At 40.0% G+C, this 27350-nt stretch overlaps 2 protein-coding genes across 2 annotated transcripts in view; one reads left to right on the top strand and one right to left on the bottom strand.

Annotated features, from left to right (window-relative positions):
• LOC108254852 (uncharacterized) overlaps positions 1 to 27350 on the top strand; it is a 146105-nt gene that overhangs the window by 26283 nt on the left and 92472 nt on the right. The window lies entirely within an intron of this gene.
• On the bottom strand, positions 367 to 1506 carry id1 (inhibitor of DNA binding 1, HLH protein). The gene is made up of 2 exons (XM_017451111.2): positions 1073 to 1506; positions 367 to 956 (listed from the first exon to the last, which is right to left on the bottom strand). The coding sequence occupies exons 1-2, from the start codon at positions 1418 to 1420 to the stop codon at positions 921 to 923; spliced, it is 384 nt and encodes a 127-aa protein (XP_017306600.1). The 5' UTR covers positions 1421 to 1506; the 3' UTR covers positions 367 to 920.

Here is a 27350-nt window from a genome sequence, read left to right as displayed (position 1 = left end):
CATCAATTTCCTTTTTAACAATCAATATTATATGCCCTGATTCTGCGTCATTTAGGCTGGATTTGACAGCCATTTGTCTGATTGTAGAGTAATGATCAGCATGAAAATGACTTTCCCTTCATTGCTGTCATTCTTTTCATTCGATTAAAGGTTGAGTGTATTTTTTAACATTGAACGCTGTGGACGTACAGACAAGTGTGTTTAGTGTGTGAGGGAAAGTCTTGAGAACTGATTTATAACCATTTCTAATGGATGACGTCATCAGTGTCCATATTACACCTTATTAAGCCTAATCATTTCTACCGAACACACACACACACACACACACACACACACACACACACACAACGATTCACGAGTCAGAAATAAGGTTTTTTGGTCTTGTTTTAATAAAAAAAACATCAGATAGATATACATTGTAAAAAACACAATAAGACGTCCATTGTAATATACAATACATTCTGGGTTTTTTTTTGTTTTTTGCTCAGCAATCTGAGAAAATCAACGCTTTATAAACACAATATAAAACTTTCTAAAGGTGTGACCGTATAAAAAGCATTGGAGAGAAAACTCGAAAGAATAGAAAAGAAAACTGCAACAACATCAGACATGGGGATCTGGCTGCGTGTTGTTAACGGTGCCGTGGATTCCACAGCAGACAGCCATCTGTGCTGAAGTTGCAGCCCCACATGAGACATGACGAATCTATGATCATGACATATTTCATATCTGATTTGACCGAGGAATGTCCTCGTAGATTTGACCACAGTCTGCTGTACACCGGGTGAGTCACCATACACCACACACAGTTCAGTGCGTCAGGAGTGAAGCAGGACTCTTGGTTCTTGCTTGGTCAGGGATGCTCTAACGTGCACCAAGTGGATACCCGGAGTTGGAGTTGGTCTGGTGCGTGTTCCTTCTTAACGGCACGCAATTCTGTCATCAGAGCAGCCATTCTGCAAGGAAACACACTTAAGATTAGACACTTTGCCTTCTTCTCATTAGACAAGTTTGAATTCCTTATTATATTACATGAGCCACACTACAATGAAAGCTCGTGTGGAATATGTACCTCGACAGAGATGCTGCCGAGCTCTGCGTTAAGAGTCGTGAGGGGGCTGCGCGGAGTGGAGCTCTTCTTTCCTGGCTCGTTCAGCTCCACTTGAAGATCCCAGATGTAGTCGATGACATGCTGAAGGATCTCCACCTTGCTGGCCTTCTTGTTGGCAGGCAGCGTGGGCACCAGCTCCTTGAGCTTGCTGTAGCAGCTGTTCATGTCCTGCAGAAAGACGCTCATGTGCTCATCCAGCAGCGGCAGCTTGCACTTGGAGATGCTCAGGCTCTGATCCGACAGACAGCGCACTACCTCGTCTCCGCCGACCTTGCTCTTCAGAGCGCATGTAGGTCCCACAACTTTCATTCTCGCTGCTTGGTAAGTCCTTTCGGTTAAGAGTGTTGGGAAGAGTTTCTTCGAGGATGACAGTTCGTCACATGCCGCTTTGCGCGACGCCGCCCGGTTTTTATCCAGTTCCAGCGCGTCGGGGCGTGGCCACAACGCGCGTGTTTTGAGCAGCGGACTAATAGGAAGTTAGGACTACAGCTTTTCAGACCAATCACAGAGCGGCGCTGGTTATCGACTTTACAATCTGTTTTGAGGGGGGAGGGATGGTGTTACAAATGGAAGCAAATGTGTGTCTTTTACGGATGATGTGTGGAAATCCAGCTGTCCGTAGCCCGGAGACTCTGCAGGTGTAGAGAGAGAGAGAGAGAGAGAGAGAGAGAGAGAGAGAGAGAGAGAGAGAGAGAATGTACAGAGGGCTCACTTTACCACCAAAGATCAACACTTTCACACGAAACCATCCTACATATTGTTACAAATTGTTGAAAGATAGCCTACATAACACAAAATCATCCTGTTTATAAAATACTTAATTTTCCTCTTTTGCATGATTTTGCATGATCTCAGTGAATCTTGATGCGCTATGATATATTGATATTGATATTGATAGAGTTCTTGATTTCTTTCTATAATTTCAATTTATAGATGGGACTCCTTTTTTTAGTTCAATGCATCTGATCATGCTACAGTTTAATATGTACGCACACATGTCAATAACATGTAAAGACAGCTGCCAGTCTAGAAACAGGCCTTGGTAGAACAATCCTGAACCCAAATCATTGATATCTCTGAGTAATGTATTGCTCATACACTCTCAGAAATAAAGGTACCAAACTGTATTTTATCTTGTAGTGTCATTCAGGGTACTTATTTTTTTTGGACCACCAGTTGCCTATGTTTAATATCTTTTCCCTGGGAAGGTGCATGATGTGGTGTTTCTTTAATTAGGTTTTACAAGAAAGTCCTTTAAGGTCCAATTATATATTTTAAAATCACGTTTCTAGGTAAAAATAAATAAATAAATAAATAAATAAATTAAATACATACTCAAGACACAAAGATGCACCCTTGATTCATCGACACACATTCTAGCACTTTCATTTGCCTCAAATGAAAAGAGCAGTATAAATAAAATGTATTATTATTATTACTATTATTAATATCCATCCATCCATCCATCCATTTTCTATACCGCTTATCCTACTAGGTCGCTGGGAAACTGGAGCCTATCCCAGGGAGCATGGGGCACAAGGTGGAGTACACCCTGGACAGGGTGCCAATCCATCGCAGGGCACAATCACATACACATTCACATACCCATTCATACACTAAGGACACTTTGGACATGCCAATCAGCCTACCATGCATGTCTTTGGACTGGGGGAGGAAACCGGTGTACACAGAGGAAACCCCCGCAGCACGGGGAGAACATGCAAACTCCGCGCGCTCATACACAGGGCAGCAACGGGAACTGAACCCCAAACCCTGGAAGTGTTAGGTGGATGTGCTAACCTCTAAGCCACATTATTATTATTATTATTATTATTATTATTATTATTATTATTATTATTATTATTATTATGCATCAATTAATTTTTGTCTCAAGTATAGTTATGCAGTTAACTATTGGAAGGTTGCATGAATTTGTAGGACACTAAAATCTGTGTTCCAAAATCCTGGATACAGCTCTTCAAATTCCTTCACACACTGTTCCTGCATGTGTTTCGCCTTGAGCGCCCGGCTGTACTCGGTGATATGGCACCTCTCTCTCTCTCCCTCTCTCTCTCCTCAGATTGTCCAAACAAGCCACCGCAGACTGCCGGGCGCCAGCCCCGTGACGTCACCCATTCATTCGTTCTCTGACGCCTGTCAGGCTGGCGCCGCGCGGGCGGTCTCCATAGTGACTCTAAACACCGGGGGCGCGCCCCCCCTCCGCCGCGCTCCATTCACCTGCACTGCGCCGAGCCTGAGAACAAGCCGGCTGTGAGCATTTATCACCCAAAGCCTCTGATGCGATTACCGCGCAGCGCACCTGCAAAACGGCCATTGTGGCCTGAGCGCTTCAAGAGCCTCTTTCAGTGCGGAAAAAAAGAAGACAGGCAGAGTTTCGAGTCTGAAAAGAACACTAAAGTGCACCTTTGAAGCAAATGAAGCAAAAAAAAAAAATGCCCATTTGTCTTTTTTGTTTTGTTTTGATAAGTACATCTTGCATTCCATCACACCAGGTTGCATTCTGCGCGAGCTTACTATAACGTTTTTACTTTTAAAAATAACCTTTATCCAATGCAGTTTAGAACTTGCATGAAAATGATCTTATTACAAATTTATTATGCATGCATGGCAGTTCAAGGTTGCATCCTGCACGAGCTTAGTATTTTTTAATAAAACCATTTGTCATAATTCCCACGGGTTGCTTTTGTGCAAAATTCTAAATAATAGTTATATAATATGCTTATTATAAAGTTATCATGCATGCATGAATGTTTAGATGCTTTTATATGGAGATCTCTTTGCATTCCATCACACAAGGCTTCCATCTGTGCAAGCCTGGTATAAAGTTTTTGTTTTTTAAAATAACTTTGAAATCAATCTGCAAGCTAAGTAACCATTGCAGTTTATACGTTTTCGGAGAAGTAGCATGTTATAAAGTTATCGTACATAAATTGTGATTGCTTAGATGCTTTGCACATTTCCATTCGACATCCACGCAAGATGCACAAGATTCTGTACAAGCTTAGTATTGTTTTTTTGTTGTTGTTTTTAAAAACGTTTTACATTTATAAATGAACTTTTGAATACACATGCAAACTAAGTAAACATTTTAGCTGTTTTAAAGTCTCTGCGTGTGTTTTTTTGTTTAAATAAAAATTTCTGAAAATGTCATTTATAGGCGGAAAGAAATGTAGTTTCATGCATGCAAGAAGTTTCAAGTAGTATCATGCATTCAAAACTGCTTAGATGCTTTGTTAAGTGCAGCTCTTTGCATTCCGTCACACAATGTTGCATTCTGCTCACACTTAATATAAAGTTGTAGTTTTTTCCTAAAAAAACCCCACATTTGAAATAAATTTGCAATCTATGTAACCAGTACAATTTAAATAGTTAAATAAAATGTTTTTATTTCTTTATTATTATTATTATTATTATTATTATTATTATTATTATTATTATTATTATTATTATTATCGTGCATCATTTTAAAACTTTATTAGAAAACAAAAGCAAACCTTAAAGTAGTTACTGTGCATGCATGAAGGCATAACTGCTTGGCTTTTGCAGAACACCAAATTAATTCTTGAAAAACTTTTCCTTTTCTCTCTCTCTCTCTCTCTCTCTCTCTCTCTCTCTCTCTCTCTCTCTCTCTCTCTTTTTTGCCTGCAGCACTCAGAAGGAGTCACAGGCTGGGTCACAGGGAGGAGGCGCACTACAATAGAAATGAGAGCTTCCATTCAGAAGTGATCATGCTTATGCTCTACTCCCTATGAAGCTAAAGTGACAAAAGAACAACAACAACAACAACAACATCCATAGACTGTATATAGCACATGGACGGAGTATAATGTATTAACCTACTGTATCAGCATGCAAAACACAATTTGCCAGATTACACATCTGGCAATCATTGATGTTGTTTTTCTTTCACTTAACTGTTACATGCATTGGACATGCTGGTGACTAATTAAAGAAGCTATAAAATGCATGTAAACATTACACAATTTTTTTTTTTCTCATGTAACACCGTTAGGTGGGCTAAATGAATTCAATACCCTGATATAATCAGTTGATCATAATTGTAATCAGCTCTTCTGGGTGTTACTTCCTTGACAGTCTAAATACCAGTTAATGGTATTCTGGGCAAAGGAAGGAAAAGTCAGGCTGTGTGTATTGTTGCACTAGAATTTTGCCATTCTCCAAGTATGCAACAAGGTTTTTATTTTTTGTCAGAGGCGTGCTAACGGTTTGGGATCTGACCAGTTACAGCCTGAGCACTCTAGTTAGAGCACAAGTACACAGGATGAACCACAGCTTGAGAAATCTGTGCTGGAGCCGGCAAGTCTGGAGCACTCCTCCACTCGCTCAGTCAGCCTTTTGTTCAGCTGCACAAGCTATCAGCACTTCCTACCGACAGCCAACAATAAGCCTTCACAGCTGGCCTGAACTGGGCAGAGCCTGTTTACCCCACATCAAGGCAAGGGGAGGGGAGAAAGAAAAAGTGAAACATATTGCACGGAAGTGCTGATGCCCTTCACACATATGAACCGTGTAAAACTTTATCACACAAGACACTTTCAGATAGATACGTTACAGAAAACAGCAAGTTTCAATTTTCTCTTTGAGTATATAATAGTCTAATGGTATCATTTATGATTCTGTACATGCATAGTTGTTTTGATGGATGAAATATTGGTTTATATTTGAGGAGTATAATTGCACATTTAAAGGAATATAAAGGTATGTCATATAAAATTGTAAACCTACAGTGGTCAAAATTCAGTTGAGAAACTTCTACCATCATTCATACAGTAGTCTCTGTTATATAACTGTCTATAGATCTAAACAAATGATAATAAATAAAAATGAATCGGGCAGTGTTGCACAAAAACCCCCCCCCAAAAACCCCCAGGAAGTTTTATGTATTCCTTCTGAGAAGTTAATACTTTACTGGTATACTTTATGATAAAGTACATGTATCCGTGTTTTGATTGATGAAATATTTGATTAAATCTGGCACATTTATAGTAGGTACCTAGCTACCTCATATAAAACCATAAACATACAGTGGTAACGGGATACAATTCAGTTATGAGACTTTAAGCGTCATTCATTCAGTAGTCACTGCTATATAACTGTCTATAAATGTCACGTTCATGACAGTGCATCTTACATCTTTGATAGACATCAGTAATGAAATATTGTTTATTGTGTCAAACCCTTGCAATCCTCACCTCACATTGTTTCTTTGACTGGTTCAGGAAAGTGATGTCTCTGTTCCCATCGTTCAGTGTGAGAGGCAATAGTGTTCAGATCTGTGTCATCTCTAACATGCATACAAATCAGTGCTTGAGTGGAGGAATGTCTGTTTAAAGTGGATATGGAGGGGTTTGGAAATGGGGTGGGGTTTTTTTTCATTTTCATTTTTAGTTAATTAGTTATTCATTTGAGTTTGTGTGAGGTGCTGGTAAATAGGTTCTTCTTAATCTTATGAATTAAGAAACTGCTATTTAGTTATAACCCTAACAAAAACCTACATTGTTACATGTATGTCTCATTTATATTAATAAACAGTTTTGTTTGTTTTTTTGATAAGCAATATATCAATACTCAACAATATAACGTGGATAACTGGATCCTTTTGGCTCATAGTTACTGCAAGCAGTCATTTTAATAGAATGGAACGATCAGGAGCTCATATGAATCTCATTTATTCTTCCAATAACTGCTCTATGCAATTCCTGCCTCATGTCCAGTCTTCCAATTCGTCTTTCGACTGTCATCCAATGTTGGATCCAGCATTTTCACTGCATTTCATTCACACAACACAAACACTAGAAGACAATCAAAGTCTCTGTAACAGTACATAAAGGTTCTACTATATTGGTGCATCCAAAGCAAACCACCTGACCCTCCTATGAGCTCTCACATAAGCAACAGCTTGCCATCGGTGGCCTTTCCCTAGGCCAGCTTCCCACACACACACACACATTACACTCACATACACACAGATAACTCTCCAAGCCCCTCTTGCCCGGCTCCCACATACTATCAAAGGTTCTTAATGGCTTCTAATTAGCTCCCAATCTGCTGGTGACAGAGCACCAGTGGCACGCCAGAGCTCCATTCAGAGAGCGGCCATTGTGCTGCCGGATAGTTTCCACTCGGCTGGAGAGAAACCGTTTGGAGGGGAGAGGACAAATAGGGTGGGGTGGACGGGGGACATGAATGAGAGACAGTGTTTCAGCTTGTTGCAAATCTAATAATGCGGGAGTCTTTTCTTCCGCCCCCCCACCCCCGCCCCTACCAACACTGCTCTCATCCGTTAGTTCTTTCTCAGACTCACTGGCAAGTTTTCTTCCTCTTGAAGTTAATAGTTAATCTGCGAGTGCATCATCCTCTGGGATGGGAACTGCCTGTTTGGAGTGTGTAATTAGTGTGTGAGCGAGGGTCATAAACACTATCACAGAGCGGGCTGTGTTTACACCCTCACAGCTGGTTGGAGAGGAGCTACAGAATTACTCATTAGCTTTTTGAGAGTCTATGCCAATGAATGAAATGTTTTCATATCTATATTAAGAGGAGCAGATGTGAGAGATGTTGTCGGGTAAAAGATAAGGCGGCTTATTTTTCAAAACTCATTTATTGCACTGTGATGAATATCTATTGAGTGTTCCAGATGGTGGAATAATAGTGGACTTGTGCATAAATCTCTTGATTTGTTTACATAAACTGTGATTCATACTTGTTTTTTTGTTTTGTTTTTTACAAAAAGGTGAATGACGTGAATCCTCTTGTTTCTCACTCATTTACATCACATTGCCATTGTATGACTGAATGAACAGTGGACAGGGCTCTGTGTATGTGTATTTGTGTGTGTGTGTGTGTGTGTGTGTGTGGGTGTGTGTGTGGAGACCAGCTGCTCACAGCTGGGGCATAATGGCTAAGTTTTGGAGGGAAAGACCTCTGCTACCAGGCAGCTGTCACCACCAGCGGGGAAGGATACAGAGGCTAAATTCCCCACACAGCTTTCTGCTTTCCCCATCTCTGACTCTGAGAGTAGCTTAAACAGCATACGTATTTTATTTTATCATTGTGTTATGTAATACGATATAAGTGGTAAAGCAAATGTTCCCATTCCTGCTGACATCTTGCTACTCTACTTGTTTCACAGTGGCCTGTATCTTTAAGAGGCAGGAGAATTTGTGTTGCACCTGCGAGTTCATTTGACTACAGTTTCCATTTTACTCAGGTGTACAGGATGATAAAACATGTCTAATATAGCTCAGGTGCAGACAAGGATTCAACACACAACATGTATTTACAGAGGCTGACAAAATTAAGGAAAAAACAACAACACCGTAGTCAGGTCTGAGTCACCACCGAAGCTGCCAAATCACCTTTAATGCAACTTAACGTAAATTCTACAAATCACTGGAACTGTATTGGAATGATGTATGTGTTCAATTGGGTTGAGAGCTGGTGATCCTAACATATTATTCACATCTTTTTTATGCTCATCAAACCATTCAGTGAGCTGTTGTGTGCTGAAGATTGGGTAGAGTCATCCTGGAAGAGACCACTCATATAGGGATAGAAATATCCCTAAAAAAAACCCCCAAGAAATGTGTTTATTGAGTCAAACCATGTCAGTCAAAGACATTACGAACATTACGAATAACATTAGACAACAAAGAACCCTTGAACTCAATACATAGTCTTATTCTTACAGCTGAATTATTTTTGTTAGCAAAGCTCTAAATTCACCTTCACAGCGCTAACTCCACCTGAGACCATCTGAGTATTTCCATAAAAGAAAGACATTCAGGTCGAGTTGCATATTAGTTCAGCTTTTGAGGGCATGAAATAAGTTCCACGATTTTGAATCCCATCTGATATGCAAATTATTCAAGTTGTAAGCTTTTAATCACAGGACCTGCATATTAAGCTAGCTGGCTAACTAGTAAATGCAGCTAATGATAGTGATGAGGAAAACTGCGATTAATTGACAAGTTTGCTAAAGAAATTGCTTTTAGATACTGTTAATTTATTGAGAAACTAACAGTGAAAATCCACCCATACAGTGAAATGCAATTTCCATGTACCTGTGATAATGCAGGCTAGTTTACTAGCAGTTGATTAGCCGGCTAGGTGGAATGACAGGAGGACATACCAAATAGTGTAGTCAATCATATATTAAATTCCAATCCAGTCTCTTTTTTAATTAAAATAAGAGTGAATAGATGTTCCTATGATATTTTTGTAGCTTTTGGGTATTTAAGAAAATCTTAAAAATCAATTGTTCTACCTATATTGTTTCTAAAAAAAGATCCATAACCAATATAAGCAGAAATTGTTCTCCTCAGTGTTCCCAAAGCTAACATTACCAAAGAAAATAAGCTGTGGCAGTGGTAGCTCAGTGGTTAAGACATTGGCCTACTGCTTGGAAAAGCATGAGTTCAAACCCCAGCACCTCCAAACAGCCACTGTTGGGTCCTTGAACAAGGCCCCCAACTACTCAGATGTATAAATGTAAATCACACTGTATGAGGGCATCTGCCAAATGGCAAAAAAAATGTTAGGGGTGTGTTTTGCCAACTGCCATTTATCCTTACCAACTCAAACATTGATATTATATGTCAGATGTGCTTTGAATATCTCTCAACAAGATATTGTCTGTTAGCGTTGCATCTCTTAAAAGCTATACACAATGGGAGAGAACCAATCTTCCCTGATTATTGGGTTAACAACAACAACAAAACTTGTCTTCATAGCCAGTTACAGCCATGGTTTACAATGGTCAGATTTCCAGGATGTTTTTCTGCATAGCATTTGTGTTAATCGTGTATTGGAATTTGTGTTAGTTCTCATGAACCAGCATGAACTCTGGCTCTCTGCTTGTTAACACAGTTCTCACTTACTGAGGGCAAAAACATATAGCTGACCCATGGCCTGTACTCTGAACAGCCCTGAAGCTAGAGATGAGCATAGTGGTAGCAGCTGTTTTCCCTTCACAGAGCTCTATTCAGTGTGAGGAGTGCTGGAGGAGGACAATGCCTGCGTCCTTCTCAGTCCCGCGCTAAGATTAATTCCTCAAATCTGTTCTTATCCCAGTGACGGTCTCCCAGGATGGAAAGCCTTGTGTTCTCTAGCACGCATTGTGCTGGTTGTCAGAGAGAGAAGCCTATAGATGCCATTGACAAGTGGATATGGCGCAGGCCTTCTCAATGCTTTTGTCCCAACTATTGCACATATATAATCTGGATTATTCTGGATTTTAAGGCGTTCTCACTTCAGACAATTAGGTAGTCTCAAGGGTCTTTAGTTAGGCTTGAATTGCTGTAGACTCATTTGGATTTTTTGATATTAGTAGGCACCTTCATCAATCAAAACTTTATTTCCAAAACATTTGGTAACTTTTGGTAACCTTTTTTGGGATTAATTTACACTGTTGTAATTTAATCATTATAATCATTGTAATATGTTTTATATTTTATATTATTGCATTATATTAGCCAAATATTAATAAGTGGCAAAAAAGTGGAAGGTGAAGGGGAAAAAACAACATAACAAAATATTATAGTTACTAAGTAATAATTATTAATTAATTACTAAATAATAATAATAATAATAATAATAATAATAATAATAATAATAATAATAATAATAATAATGCAAGCCCATGGACTGTATTATCCTGTTTGTATCAATTGTGAAACATCAATGTCATGTCTGTCCTACATGATTGCACAAGTTTCAGATCAACAGGATGAAAATTTGGCAATAAAGGATTCCACAGTCTTCAGATTAGAATAGCTCTGTGTTGACTCACTGCCTTCCTTTCTTTACTGAAACTACATTAGCTATGAAGCAGGCTTGTGGACAGGCATCAGGGCCCCACCTGTGTCAGGTGCGGTTGTGCTGGTTCTCTTGCTTCCACACACACCCATAAACACACACACACACACACACACACACACACACACACACACACACACACACACACACAGGTGTTTAGCCTAAAGCTTTAACCCTATTACAGGTGAGGCGTGTAATCTATTCCATGCATGTGAAATCTCCAGGAGTGTTGCCTTGAGCTGTCAGGACCAGCGTCATGAATCGAGGTGGTTTTAGAAGATGCTGGTCTGAGCACGAGTTTATAAGAATATACATTTTTACTGGGATTAGAAAGGGTTAACATGTAAATATGTAACTTGTTTTATAAACACCTAGTTGGCAGTTTATTAGGTACACCCAGGGGCGTTAGCTGGACTGTTAATCATCCGGGGCTGAGCCCAGATTCTTCTCCTCAAAGAAACTTTTAAAAACATACTTCTAAATAGACTTTAGTTTTTTCTGCTACAGTGCCATGCAAAGTACGCTAGCTGTATTTATGCTCTGCTCATATCATGTTCACGTAACTTGGAACTCATATAGACATTTACACACCTTGTTTTCCTGCTCAGCATCAGAGGATGTTAGTGTTTCAGTTTCAACCCATTTATTGGTTTAAAAAAAAAAAAAGTTACAGAATTATCAAATATATGCACATCCCCCCCCCAACACACACACCCCACACAGACTGTGTGAGCTATGGTTTAGCAGAATTGAGAGCTGTTACCCAATAATACATGAGTATTTCTGCGGGTTTTCCTTTAAACCCTGTCTGACTGGTCTTGCCTTCCATACACTGAAGATAAAATACTACACTCCGTTCACTGAAGATACAAAATCACAACAACACTGTCTTCTTTTACTGACATTAATTTACGTAGGGACAAACCACCCCAAGTGGCGAATTATTCGGGGCTAAAGAAAAAATATTAGGGGGTTCAGCCTCCAATGCCTAGGCCAGGTTACACCCCTGGGCACACCTACCTTTTTTATTGCATAGACGTAACATGGAGGTTCACAATATACTGACTCTAGTTGCAGCTATGGACTGGATCACCGCTTACCAGACATTACTTGGGTGGTGGATGATTCTCACCACAGCATTGACACTAACCTGCCAGAACAGTTTCAATGTACCTTGGCACTGATTCTTAAAGTCTCTGGAGCTGGAGTGATGAACACTGTTCTTCCAACAGATATTCCCTCAATTGGTGTTTTGATGATGGTGGAGGTAGAGAGCGCTGTCTAACACATTGCTCCAAAATCTATCCCACATGCTCAGCTGCATTTAGATCTGCCAAGTCTGAAGGCCATGTCATATTCATTTATATCATATTCATCCTCGTCAAGCCATTCAGTTTGCCCTCGGGCCCTGTGGATGGGAGCAGGATCATCCTGGTAGAAACAACACATATCAGGAACATAGGTTAAACGTTGTTTGAGGATAGTTTTGAGGTCATGTGCTGTACGTATGTAGATAGAGTGTACAGGAAGAGCGGGTTGGATGGTTAGGATGCATCTTGTCTGTGAACCTTGTGCACTCTCCCAGCAAAGGAATGCATCCTCTGCATAAATACACACATATCCCTTGCTTTCTGCTTCCTTAAGCATCTGTAGGGTGACGTATCTCTGTCCTGTCACCGACAGACACACACAGATGCATCAGTGGAGAAATGCTATCCCTGTTCCCAATACAGCGATTGATCCCACATACAGTGCATAAACAGTTACCATGCATAAGCATTCACCGCCTTGAACTTTTCCTCATTTTGTAGTGCGACAACCTGGAACGGAAATGAACGTAATTTATATTATATGTCGTTAAGATACACAAAATAACCCATTATAATTGAAGTGGGTTGGGAAAACCAATTTGACAAATATTAAAGATTGCATAAGTATTCATCCCTGTTGCAGTGAAACCTGTAAATTGTTTCAGGTACAACTAGTTGTCATGAGAAATGACATAATTAGTTGAAAGGAGTGCAATTAAAGTGTCACAAGATCCCTGGAAGGCTGCGGAGTTTGTTAGATGCCTAATCAAACAGTATCATGAAGAGCAAGGAGATGTCAACACAAATCCAGGACACAGTTCTGGAAAAGTATCATTCAGGGTTTGTTTGTTTTTTTTAAAAATCCCAAACTTTAAACATCCACTGGAGCACCATTAAATTTATTATTAAAAATGAGAAGAATATGTCTGTCCAATACAAAATCCATGACTGGGTAGAGAGTTAATTAGTCAGAGAAACAACCAAGAGGAATTGTGAAAAAAGTAAAGGGGGGTTGGGGGGTTGGGGGATGGGGGAGGGGGGGGGGGTTAATACTTATTCAAGGCACTGCACTGTCGGTCGCTTTGTAGACATTTAGTCAGTGAGTAAAGCTGTCTTTCTCAGGCACACAGACATATTAATGACAGCTTTATGATAAATAGATTAGTAGAGCAGGGGTATTAAAAGGCTGTGCCTGGTCTAAATATGTGTAATATCAAATTTTGCTGATCAATAACATGCCACAGACATGTGAGTCGGTATAAAGCTGAAGTCACGCTAGAAATTTGCAGTTCATATCTCCTTGCGAACTAGGCGGGACCGGAAAATTGGTGACAGAAAAAAAAGATCCCCGTTTTAATGCCTTTAGCAATTAAGCCATGATTTAGCATTTTTGCTGTGGCTAGCAATGTTGTGCTGAGATTGAGGAAGTTCTGGAGAAGAGTGATTTTAACTCTGTTTATGAAACAGAATTAATTGTTGCAATTTATTGAATTGTTATATTAAATGCACAAATAAAAAGTGTTAGATCAATGCAGTGACATTCAGTATTTAACACAGAAACTGGAGTAAAGTTCAGTCTTCAAAACTGTCATCATGTAAATATGACACACTTCACCCTTGACACAAACTGCTGCAAGGTCTAACTTCCAAGAATTTTGATGACCTAAAACTGGAAGCCAAGTGTGTCCTAATTTTTACATTCATTTCTCGTTTTTGTTTTTCATTTATTTATTTATTTTTTAAAAATTTGTCACGGTTTACAGTAACAAAAGAAGGCGCGAGTGCTGTATGTGCGCACTCACGTGTTTCTAGTGTCTCTACATCTGTGCTCTCGTCCATCTGTGAGCTCAGCGCCACTTGTTGCTTTGTGCTTTTGTGTGTGTTTATGTGTGTGGAGGGGCGTTAGCAGGAATGTAAAGGAAGAGAATGGAGGGAAGCAGACACTTTGTGACAAAAGCAGGACACATTCCTCAACCCTCCCTTCCTCTTTCTCTCTCTCTCACTCCCTCCCTCCATGGGAAAATCAAACAGGTGGTTTAGGCCTGTTGGAAAAGCTGCGTGGAGTGGAGGTGGCCTACACCACAGCCTGTTTGGTGTGTGTGTGTGTGTGTGTGTGTGTGTGTGTGTGTGTGTGTGTGTGCGTGTGTGCTTTAGAATGAATCTCCAGTGCTTAGTGAAAGAGAGCCACTCTCATTACCATATCAATTCTGGGAACGAACCTCAGCTACACCCTCACCGGCCGCCCATATGGCGTGCTCTTGGCAACCAGAGGAGCCCCCCCCCCCGCCATTTCAAATTCATTCTCATGTGCACACACATTCCGATACATATATGCCCATGAAACATATGCTTTATCTTTACACTTACAAGTGGCTTCCACACAGCCATCCCACATCCACATGCTAAACCAAACACACATATGCATGTACGCATATATAGAGGCACACGAGGTGGGGCCAGTGATGGAAGCCTGTAACTACTGCGTTGGGTTTATGTGAGGCCTGGACCACACACAGTAATAATCAGCCTCGTAGTTCCTGATGCTGCACTTTTCAAGGACGTCTCCTTGAACAAGCTCTAAGTAACCAAACCTATTATACAGACTTATTTACAATGTACTTATGGCTTGCTAGTTCATTCTATTGAATACAGTGCATGTTATACTGTTTGCTGAATTAGTTTGGAAAAAGGAGTCTCACGCTCACACACCACACAGCGATGTTTTCCACTATTTCTTGTACTCTTGTTCTTACCCAATTTTTTTCCACCCAATTTAGTCACAACTCATTTTCATCACCTTCCAAATGCATGCTTCCTCCATGAAGCCAGTGACCACATCTTTTCAAATTACTGCACAGGCAATAGATAGTCATAGATTGGTTAGCATCTCTCTGAATGGCTATGATTGGCTCTAATTGGCATAAAGGAAAGCCATACCACCATCCACAGATCAGCCATGGATGGATGTGGCATACACAGTTACAAGTGACATCATTTCGCAAATCTGGCCTAATTGATAGTTAAGTATGTGATGTGTAGAAATGATTTTCTCGATATGCACTTCAGATAATATCCAACATGACCTCATGCATATGAAGTGTAAATTGTTGGAGGCTGACCCACTTTGTTGAGAACTTCCCTTAACTCACTGCACCGTACATCCTCGGATTGTTTGGCAATAACTCAACATCGTTGTAAATTTTGTGCAGATGTTGGCACAGGTACTAAGAGCACCCAAAGTTAACACAAAGAAAAAATATCAATAATGTATGCGAATCTGGTATTATGGGGTGTTTGATCATCTGGTAAAACTCAGCTATACAGTATATATGCACCAGTGTGTGTGTGTGTGTGTGTGTGTGTGTGTGTGTGTGTGTGTTAGATGTTAGAGTTGTAATTTGAATACATTATTCAGATTGACCAGATAAGATATTCTAAACAAATACAAAATACAGACACAAATAGAACAAGGACAAAAGTCCAAAGGGCATAAGGCATCTGAGACTAGGTGTGCATCAGGACTGGGATGCTGTAGGACACAACCAAAAAAGAAAAGTTGCACCAGTGGGACATTTTTATAAAGTTTTTACAACGTTTGTTTATATTTTGGGAAATAGATTTGTTAGAAAACATCGCAGTCAGGTAGAATAAATCATAATACGACCACAAGCGAGATTAAAAACAGTCCAGTTAAATGAGGTAGGGTTCATATATAATTCAAAAGAAAAAAAAAACCAACAACTTCTGGTTTGGGCCACGACCACTCTAGGTGTAAATCCATATACAGATACAAATATTTGAAACAATAAACAGATACATGCTGTATACTGGTATTACTATTCATGAAAGGACAATAGATCAAGGTGGATCAATACTAAAGTTTTATACTAAAGGGCGCTTTTTTTCTCCAAAACTCTCCAATAATATTATACATTACATTCCCTCCAACTTTTTGAAACCCCTTTCTCTTTTATGAGTAAAGACCCAAAGATAAAGTGTGCTTCCTGTGTAATGACTCGCCTGTTTGAGCATGCTCAGTAGACTCCTCACTTTTACATAGAGCAGCTGTACAGAAACAACGCAGTGTGATTTGACATCTCTCTCTCTCTCTCTCTCTCTCTCTCTCTCTCTCTCTCTCTCTCTCTCATGCATCCTTCTTTCTGTGCTTTCCCTCACTCACGCCCTCGCTCCACCCTTATAAGTGTTATTACTGAGAAAAATGCCTTGACGCCCTAGCAGGTGCAGGACTGAGTCATCCTCCCTATTTTACTGTGTGTGTATGTGTGTGTGTTTGTGTTGACTCATTGTGGCTGCTAAAGGCATTCTCTGTGACGTTTCACCTCAGCAGAAATCACAGGTACATGTAGTAATTGACCAGTCAACTATTACTCCATCTTCCCACTGACCCAGCTGTCTTGAGACTTTACGGTTAGACACACACACACAGACGCACACAAACAGCATGACTCTTGAGTTTCCAGGATTACATTCTCCACCGAGTGAGTAATTGTGTGTGTGTGTGTGTGTGTGTGTGTGGTGACACAGCTGGCTGCGGCCTCTGGAGAAGAGCTGGCTGTGTGTCAGCATTAACACACTCCTGTCACACCTCAGCCTAATACAGCCATACATAGCATTTCAGGATACATTTATCTGAGATACACATTTAAAAATACAACATACCTTTTTGTCATTTGGATTTGATTGTTGTAGAAAAGAACTGATTTCAGAACCAGCTTTTTTTTTTATTATTATTTTTTTGTGAGAAGAGTTCATGTGTCTGTGTGGTTAATTAGTGTTGGAATTATTTTGTTTCTTTATTATTTGTCATCATTTTTGCTAGCTAGCTAGCAAACTGGATGCTAGCTAGCTGGCAAAGTTGCTAATCACAAGCGCTCACCAGGACATAGAAGATAAAACAGAGGAAGAGCTGGTAACATTTGTGCTAGAAATACTTTAGAAAGCAAAGCGACACTAACTGATTGTTGCCTCTAGAGTCTCTGATTTAGACTCTACTAGATACCAGCTGTTAGCATTAGCTGTCATCCATGAGAACATTAGCATTACCTTAATAAAACAGAAGGGACGCTTACAAAATGAATTTCAGTGACTTCAGTCTACAAAGTATTGCACTTTATTCTCATTTTCCACAGAATTTAATACTTTGATACATTTATAGCTTGGAAAGAATTATATATAAACTTTAGGTGGGGGGCACGATGGCTTAGTGGTTAGCATGTTTATCTCACACCTCCAGGGTTGAGGGTTCAATTCCTACCTCTGCCCTAAGCATGTGGAATTTGTATGTTCTCCCCATGCTTCGGAGTCCCTTCCAGGTACTCTGGAAGGGTTTCCGCCCCCAGTCCAAAGACATGTGTTGTAGACTGATTGGAATTTCAAAATTGTCCTTGGTGTGTGATTGTGCCCTGCAATGGATTGGCAGTCCATCCAGGGTGTCCCCTGCCTCATGTCCCGAGACCCCTGGGATAGGTTTCAGGCTCCCCGTGACCCTGTGTAGGATAAGCGAGACAGAAAATGGATGGATGGTTTTCTTCTTTGCCCTGTATCACAAGTTTTCCAGCCACAAGTAGAACCATATGTCCTTAAACCCAGTAATTCTGCATCTACTGGTCTCTATTCATTCGGACAATGTGTTACAGGACAGGCGAGTGGAAAATAGTTTTATTCAGAGCTCATATTCATCTTGCTTTAACCAATACACACACACACACACACACACACACACACACACACACACACACACACACACACACACGCACACAATGTACACACATGTATAGGCCCCAGGTCTCCACATCTGTCACCAGTTAAGCCCACCCTCTGACGCCATACACATGATGAATTTGTCTTCAATCTGAAGCATACATTTAGCGGTCCTGTAAAAAAAAAACAAAAAAAAAAAACAATTTGCCCTGTGATTAACAATAAATATTTTCTCCAGCCAGGACTTATATTTAACCAACTTTTGGAAAGAGAAACGATGTGCCATATCTCATAAAGGCATCGACGTGCCTTAGCAGATGGTAGATCTTTAGAAATAAACAACATAATAAAAGCAGGAATGAGAGAGTACGGGAGGGGAAAAGGCAGTTGAATGAGAAGGGGTGAATGAATGACCAAAAGTGATGGAGAGAGAAACAAGAACTTGTCTTTCTGTATGGTCCTCTGATGTAGAGGCTTCTTCACATGCTAATGGCTCATTTCTTTCGCCACTGAGCTGTTAACATAACAATGGTGCGAGAGGGAAGGAGCTAAACTCTAGCTTTCTTTGGGAACGAAACCTAGCTTTTCTTCTTGGACAAAATGCTCTTCCTCCTTTGTGAGTGTCTTGAATGCGTTTACTGGCAACTCGGCGTCATGATCAAAGACTTCACTCAAAATGAGTTCAAAATGACCCAGGTTGTAGAGGGGGGATAAAGCATGTTTTTGACATACCAAAGACATAATCAAGTGAGACATCGAGCTAATTATCTGTGTGTGAAGAACCCTGTGTTCTATGTGAGCGTATGAGTATGTGGGTGTTATTATTATTATTATTATTATTATTATTATTATTATTATTATGCAAATCATTAATGATTACAAAACATGAAATATTATCAGTACACAGTACTACAGATATGTCTCTTTATCCAAGTATTATGTCTCCTGCTTGAGGTATACTGATTACAACCTGAAAAGTTTCACCATTTGTCTGTCCTTGGATTGGTGCGACTTTGTGATAAATCTGCTTTATTTTCATTTATGCTTTATATGACCTCGTATAGTATCATCTACAGACCCTGGTGTCTCCATGGTGTCTCTGAGTCTCTGGAAACAGGCAGATGAAATGAAGACAGATTCCTAAAAGCGTGGAATTGTGGAAGGTCCTTATCTCAAGTAAACAGAGGTGCTGTCTTGACAAGTGCCACTGACTTTTGTAATTAGCCATTGTTCTCTGTGGCTCTTGTTCCGTTATGCTTTCAGAGAGAGTCTTGAATGGGCAACAATTAGCGCTTCACTTAGCCCATTATCACCTCTGATATCCCCTCACCCCATCTGTGTGCAGGTCCATGTGCAGAAGTGTGAAGTCTCAAGAGAATTTTGGACTTCTAGAGAACCTTATAAATGGAAGTTCAACCAATCAACGTCTAAAGGAAACATGTATTTTCATAGAAATTTTAATTATACAGTCAAAGGAATAGGAATCTCCATAATTTAGCCTTAGATATATAGGACTGGATTTTCAAAGGGACAACTTGTAAACACGGATAGTGCACTTGATCAGTTTCAACCTGAAGTGCATAGATTCCTTTAGGAGTATAAGTAAAAAGAAATGTTTGGAGTTTTTTTCTTGGGCTGTTTTGCTCCTATGTTTCAAAGTGAGATAAATAAACCTACATCAGCACAGCTTTGGTACATTGTCCTATATCTGTCATCCTCAAATGAGAGAACAACCATACCACTTTGAATTTTACGTTTTGAGTCCATGTAATCTAGTCATTTGAAAACTGCCTTTAGGATTTTAGCATAAAGTTTAGAGTATGCTGATTTTCCGTTCTTTTCACCATACAGGCATTCAAAAGTCTCTGGTCACATGCTACACATGACAGATTGATTGTTGGGGGAAAAAAATTCCGTATTTATTCATATTCATTCCTTCTTTATTCATTAATTCACTATTCATTATTCTTTCAACATTCATTCGGTTTTTATGCACAGCTCTACCCACATGACAGATATCACCATATGGGAATATTACACACGTACACACACATACAGCATCATTTCAAGGGCTTCCTCCAGGCATTCTTCCAAGCCACTAGCCTACATCAATGAAATGACAAGAGTACAAGAAAGCATGTATTTAAGGTATGTTCAGGGAAGGGATGCATCAATAACTTACCTTTAGGACAGTGTATGAACACACGTTGGATACCAAAATGAAGGACATTCTAAAATGATTAATGTAAAAAATGCTTAATGTGGCTTAATGTACTAAAACAATGACCAGGGAAAACCATTTTCCTCTCTCATTTCTCTTGTCATAAACACTGCTAAGACCACAGCACCGTAATCCAAGTGTAAAGACAATATTTTTTACGTTAAATATTTTCCTCCCATAGAATACCATTATAAAGAAAGTGATTAACATGGCTTAATGTATTAAGACAGTGATATTAAAAGACAAAATTCAATGTCCATCCTATTTAATAAAGCCCACTATGTATTAATAAGGTATGCACCAAATTTGGTCTTCCAATCACACTGTCTTAGTCTATTAAGCCACGTTAAGCATTTTCTTTACACCGGTTTTAACGTGAAACTTTGCGCTTTGCGTTCAGATTCTGGGTTCATCTGCTTGTCAGTATACAGTATGCATCATCAATAAGGTGTATACTGAATTTAGTCCATCAATATCACTGTCTTAATACATTAAGCCACATTAAGTGTTTTCTTTATAACGGGTTTCAATGGGAAAATGCTTAACGTAAATCTTTGCACGTTGTGTTCATATTCTGAGTTCATTTGCTTGCCTGTATATAGTATGCTTCATCATTATGCTGTATATTGAATTTCGGGTTGCTATGAGAGGAAAAAGCTTAATGTGCAAAATATTGTCTTTACACTTGGATTACGGTGGCGATGTCTTTGCAGTAGATAGTGTTTATAACAAGAGAAATGTCAGAGAAAAATGGTTTTCCCTGGTCATTGGTGTAGTACATTATGCTACATTTTAGAATGTCCCCAAAATGAGAAACTTACTTATCTACTTATTATTAATCAATCACAGAACACTTTGTATAGATCTGATTAGGTTTATCTGGTTTACATAATGGCCATAAAGTGCATAATTGTTTGTTCATGCACTTGATTTTAAACGATGTGCATTAGCTGGTTACAGTAGTTAGAGTAGGGTGGAAGTGGATAAGAGGTTAGGGTTAAGCTGCAAATAAAGCATGTCTCATTTTTTTCATTGTGTGAAAATCCCTGGTTGTCAAAGACCGATAGTATCTGAACGTCAGCAACGATATACAAGCTGTTATTTTTGCTCACCTACGATTTGCCTGTGAACTAAAATGTTTATCTTTTAGTCAGTGTTTGCTGCAGTGATGGTTGCTGATGTACGCTGGAAGAACTCATGCTGAGTTTTATGTTTAAGATTTTATCTGGTTACTTGTATACTGTAGTTCCATGTGCCAGTGACATGTGACTGTAACCATCAGTCACCATTAAACTATAAAAGAGTCAACTTCTGTATTCATAGTATAGCAAGAGCAGTTCACACTGACTATATTCCACTAGCTATGTTAGCACCTACTCTTCCTGATGTGACACGTACTATTGAAATGTTAATCACCATTTCCCCAATCGCTGTTTGCTGAGACAGAAGAATACTGGTAGTGTGATGCTTTTAGCATGTCATGTACATGGATACAGCGAGTAACAGATGCTTTAAAGCTGGGGTTCTGAGCAGCCAGAGATCCTTTTAACTGTGAAAATTTTCAAAGACCCCATATTGTTTTGGCGGTTTATTGGCGCCCACCCACAGAACACATTTCTATTGAAAGTTTCATTAGATTTCATTCAACCGGTCATATATGTTAATAGCTGGAACAAGTCAATAATAAATGTAATAATAATTTTAATAAAGGTGGGATGTAACAACAACAGCAACAAAAATTACAGACTCCACTTTAAAAGACACGAGTTTAAAAAGTATTGAATAAACTTCAATGGAGACTGAGGCATTATAAAGTTCCCAAACAATTCTCTCTCTGTGAAACTTTGAGCTCAAAATAGCCCTGATCCCAAATATAGATGTTCTCAGTTGTTTCCTTAATGAGTCAGTGTAACGATCTTAATGTGGGTAAGACATGGGTGAAAACCTAACGCAACCTTCTAACTTCAGAAAGCCGCTGCTATTACTTTAGCACATGTGATGTAAATATGTAGAATACACACACACTCACGCACACACTCACACACTCACACACAGGCTGCTGGGAGCACATCACACATCAGACATCTGTTACCGCGAGGAGACAGACGGAGATGCACCGTGGTGACCAGGCAGCTCCATGGCGACAGCAGGCTGTCCTTCTGGTGCCAGTGTGTTTTTTACAAGGCAGGGAATAACAACACACAGCTGGGAGTGTGGGAACAGCTGCCATTAACATCACTACGCCCTAAATCTCTCCCTTTTCTCTATTTCCTCGTACTCTCATTCTCGCTCTCCCTTTATCTCTCTCTCTCCCTTTCCTCCCTCGCTTCAGGGCTCCAGACTCGCTGGAGCCGAAGCTCCAGGCTTACTTCCTCTCCGCAGCCATCACTTCCTGTCATTTGATGGGACTTCCTGCCATGCCTCTGTGATCAGGCCTTGAAGAGGCTCCTCTCCGAGGTCAGCTTCCTGCCGCATGGACAGCTGCAGAGATAATTCCCACTTTCCGCTTCGCTCAGGGAATTCTCCTCTTTTCTTTTCTTTTTTTTACTCACCCTTGCAGTAATGTCTTCTCTTTTTTTTTGTATCTCTCTGCTTCGTTGTTGATTTTTCCCTTTTCCTGCAATATGCAGAAGGTGACCTGGGTTCAGGAATCTCTGTCAAGTCTTTCTGTGTGCGGAGCAGCACATGAACCAGAGGCCATTTGTTTCCAAACCTTTGTTGACCGCCGAATGCTCGGCATGTTATAGTGCAGAATTCCAGATGCAAAAGTTCACACTATTTGGAGAAATACAGAAAGAAAAAGTCCTTTTCATACTTCGTTGATCTATTCGGCTCAGCAGGCCGCAGCTGGCTGACCAGTTCAATGTTCACACCACTTTAAAGCAGCAAAATTGTTAGCCTATATTCGTCATGTACAACAGTGCAGACCAACCTGTGGTAAATTGGACATGTTGACCTGGAATATTGAAGATGGGGAGAGCAGCAGCTCTGAACAGGACACCATGTCCACACCGTGTGTGTGTGTGTGTGTGTGTGTGTGTGCGTGTGTGCAAGAAGTAACCAGGACAGAAGAAGAAATAAAAATGTGTGTGTATAGGAGTTCAATAACATGCACTGAGTTTGTCTGTAATTACTCTGAGATACAGTGCTGTATTGGTTAATGAGAGATGTACATTCCTCTACATGATCCTCACACACGCACTCAAAACCTCTCACCATGTGTTGTCCTCCTGTCCCTCTGCTGTGCCCATCTGCTCCCTAGGGCTGTGTGTTAGCAAGCCAGTGTGTGCGACAGCAGGAGTGTACGAGGGACGCGATGAAGTCTCTGCATGGGACAGATCTAGCTGTGAGTAATTTTGTTTGAACTCCCCAAACACACACCGTCATGGGCACCAGACACAAGGAGCCATTTGGGAGCGTCAAATGTATTGAAAATCTCAAGGAAAGGGGAATGAATTACAGGCGAGCGACTTTTCTGTACATTTTCTTCTATGTTATGATAAGGCATGTAGTTTTATTAGCAGGGCCTGAGAAGGGCATTTCTCATTCACACCCTCAGGCTAATCAGTAGATCTTTATGGCTGTCTCACAGATAATAATCTATGTCTGACATTGTAAACACCTTTTTATTTCTTTTCTAACCCTTAATTAGAATGTCAGTGTTAAAAGTGAAAATGGGAGCTCAGCAAAACAGTTTGTTCGCTTGCTCTGGAAGTTAACCGACCCAAAGTTAACGTGAATATTTGGCCAAATCCGCCGACACAAATTGAAAATAGCTCTTGCATTGGTCTGGCCTGGTGCAGATCTTATTAAACTGTCTAAATTAAACAGCCCAAAATGGCCTTATTGGCTCGTTTGTATAATCCACAGCCTCAGGGCTTGTCCAGTAGAGAAAGAAAGTACAATGGAGGAATGCGGAGGCAGAGATGGAGAGACTGAGAGAAAGAGAAAGTCAGGGATTCCATTTGCACTGTTGTTCAGTCATAAAATTGGACCATAAGGAATGAGAACAATTATTACCCTTCGATCCCATAACGGCATGCGGTTTTTGAGATGTAACTCGAGACAGTGCTGGAGACTGAATGCCTTGTTTTGATTTTCAGAACACAAAAAAAAAAAACTTTATTGCATTTGGATTGAATGACTCAACCTCCCCTTTTTTATAGGCCAATCACACTGTGTACCTCATGAGCAATAAGGGATTGATTTAAGATTCATTCTGGTACAGTAAACCATAGTTCCAAAAAAGCCACATCCAAAATCAGAAAGGTTACAAAATAATTGCAATATGTCCCGGGAGAAACTCTTTATGCACATGATTTATGATTTGGTTGAAAGTTAATTGACGAAAGCCATGCCTCAAAAAGAGTGCTTTTGTGCAGAAGTTAAAAAGGGATGCTGATGTACATATGATCAGTAAACTCCTATCACATCAACAGTGAAGAGAAAATATGCGCAAAACATGCATTTGTCTCTTTTTGGTAAGCTATTTGATCATGACAATCTTTTAAAGATTGTCCAAGGCAAAACATGACAATAATTGTCGTCACACTTTAAAGTCTGTACACAGACAATATTCCTTATAAATCGGGAAAATAAATATTTTAAGCAAACATGTATTCGAGTGTGCAGCAGGGACAGTACTTAGGTCTTTAAATAACCTAAATAACCCCCCCTCGGTTCTCCTTCCAGTACCTCTCTCTTTCTCACACTCTCTCTCTCTCTCTCTCCCTCTCTCTCTCACTCTGTGTGTGTGTTTCGGGAAGCATGCCTTCCCCAGCTGTGTGTGCAGCCCCCTCTGTGAGGGTTTAGGGCAGGCCAAGCTCACAGCTGGCCAGACATCGTGGAGCCAGTCGACAGGCGCATGGAGGGCCGCCCGCCCAGGCCTCTTCCTCTGCAAACATGCCCAGGTGTGGGGCTTGATGGCTGGCTTCTGATGTGTGTGTGTGCTTGTTTGAGTCTTTGTGTGAGTGTATGTGTGTGTGTGTGTGTGAGAGAAGGGTGGGGGGGTTCACGACTAGAGGGTATGGGTGGGTGGAAGGATGAGAGGGGGGTATTCCCACTGAAGCTGTGTCAACAGTGACTGAAGGAGAGAGTTCTTGTGGGGGCTGGAGGCAGTTTGCAGCGATTACGGCTGTATTGGAACCACATTGTAGTGCAATCGCTCATGCTAATCCCAGAAATCACGCAGGCGGAGTCACAGACGTTAAGAGAGGAGATAAGAGTACGAGAGAGAGGGAAACATACAGTAGTTGCTGGGTTATTGCTTAACTTTAATATACATGTAGATGGTGAAAAGCTAGGTACTTTATTAATTTATCACTACTTTTCCCATGAAGCCATTTCTAAAGGTAACCAGTAAAAAATATCCTAAGAGATACTGTATAATGATGCAAACAGAAAGGAGATTTACATAGGTTTACAAGAAGGATGATCTTCTTCCAGTTTCTTCCAGGCAGGTGGATTTTGATGTAAATTATTTTAAAGACTGTCCAAGAAGAAAACCCAATGTGAACTAGTCAAGCTCTTTGTCATTTCTAAAGGTTATCAATATCAAAGGAGATACTAAATAATGACACAAATACAAATAGGGGCGGATAAGAGGGATGTCAGTTTTATGAGGGGATGATCTTTCTCTCACCTCCCTCTCTCAAAGAGCACAGATTTTACAGGTTCTTCATATGAACAGACAAAAAAAGGTCCCTTGAAGATTTGGGAGTTTTCTTGATACTTTGTTGCACGGTTAAAAATGTATGAAGTCATGACCGAATGGATAAAGAAACACATTTATGATCTCATCGCGGCCTTGGGGAGGACACGCCGGTCAGATGAGATAACATGCTGCCAGAACTGACTAGGCCTTTGAACAGCTTTATCTGGAGCCCAGATGCACACGCACCCACACGCACACTAATGAGGCGACCTAAAGATGTCTCTCCAAATCTGCCTTGTCTCAGACTCCCCGAAACTCTCACTCTCAACAGTATACCCTGTTCGTGGCAACCCAGCACCCCTAGTGGTGGACATGCACCAGGAAACGCACCATAACACCAGATATCCTCTTTACAAATCAATGCTTTTACTGCTAGAGGACCTAGAAATCACAGCCGCCAGGACGCATCACTAAATATTTCTCAAGAGAGTCCAAAAACAGGATTGCAGGAGCCTCTGTGTCTCATTTAAAATGGTCATTGAACACAATTTGAGTGTATAAGTTCAACTTGTCTTTATGTGACATGACTATGTGTTTGTCTCAAACCTTTTTTTTTTTTTTTTTTTTTTTTTTTACTGAACTTGAGAAATCATTGAAAAAAACAACATTTATACTTAAGAGTAAATTTTCAAGTCATTTTAACCTGGGAGTAACAAGTGTAACAATTCTTTTAGATGCTGTCCTATTCCCATTATATCTTATACTTCCAGGTGAAATTCATTCATTCATTCATTCATTCATTCATTCATTTATAGACAGTAACCACTTTATCCTGGTCAAAGCTGCAATGGATCCAGAGCGTTTCCTGCAAGACAGGAATACACAGTGTATACACACACATTCACTGACATTCACATCTAGAAGCACTTTATATTTTTTAAAAACAAATACTTTGTATATAGCTTGCCTTTTCTAACAGTATACAAGTAAATTCTGGTCTATGTAAATTCTTTTTTTATGACACGGACAGTCGTAAAAAGCATTTCACTACACATCGTACTGTGTATGGTTGGGTGTGTGACAAATAAAATTTGAATTTGGTATGTTTGTTTGGGAGGAAACTGGAGAACCCAGAGAAAATCCAGATGGGCACAGGGAGAATACACGAAACTCCACACTAATGGAAGCTCAGGATCAAACCAGGAATCCTTGAGCTTTGGTGAAGCACCAAACCCATCCATTATACCCTGTGCCAACCAATCAGATGAGCTGAATTACATGGAAATGACTTTTAAATTTGAAATAAAATAATAACAGTAATTAAAAACAAATGATCGTCTGTGAATTTGACGCAAAAATTCTTTTGTGCCTTTAAAAAAAAAAAAAAGCTGCAGTTTTTGTAAAGTTTTATAACACTTTTTTCTCATTGTCCCCACAAACCTGTCAGATATTGCTAATCTTGTGGGGACATTTGGT

This window comes from Ictalurus punctatus, chromosome 21 (genome assembly GCF_001660625.3).
Source record: "Ictalurus punctatus breed USDA103 chromosome 21, Coco_2.0, whole genome shotgun sequence".
NCBI lineage: Eukaryota > Metazoa > Chordata > Actinopteri > Siluriformes > Ictaluridae > Ictalurus > Ictalurus punctatus.
This window is presented reverse-complemented; position numbering and strand designations above follow the sequence as displayed.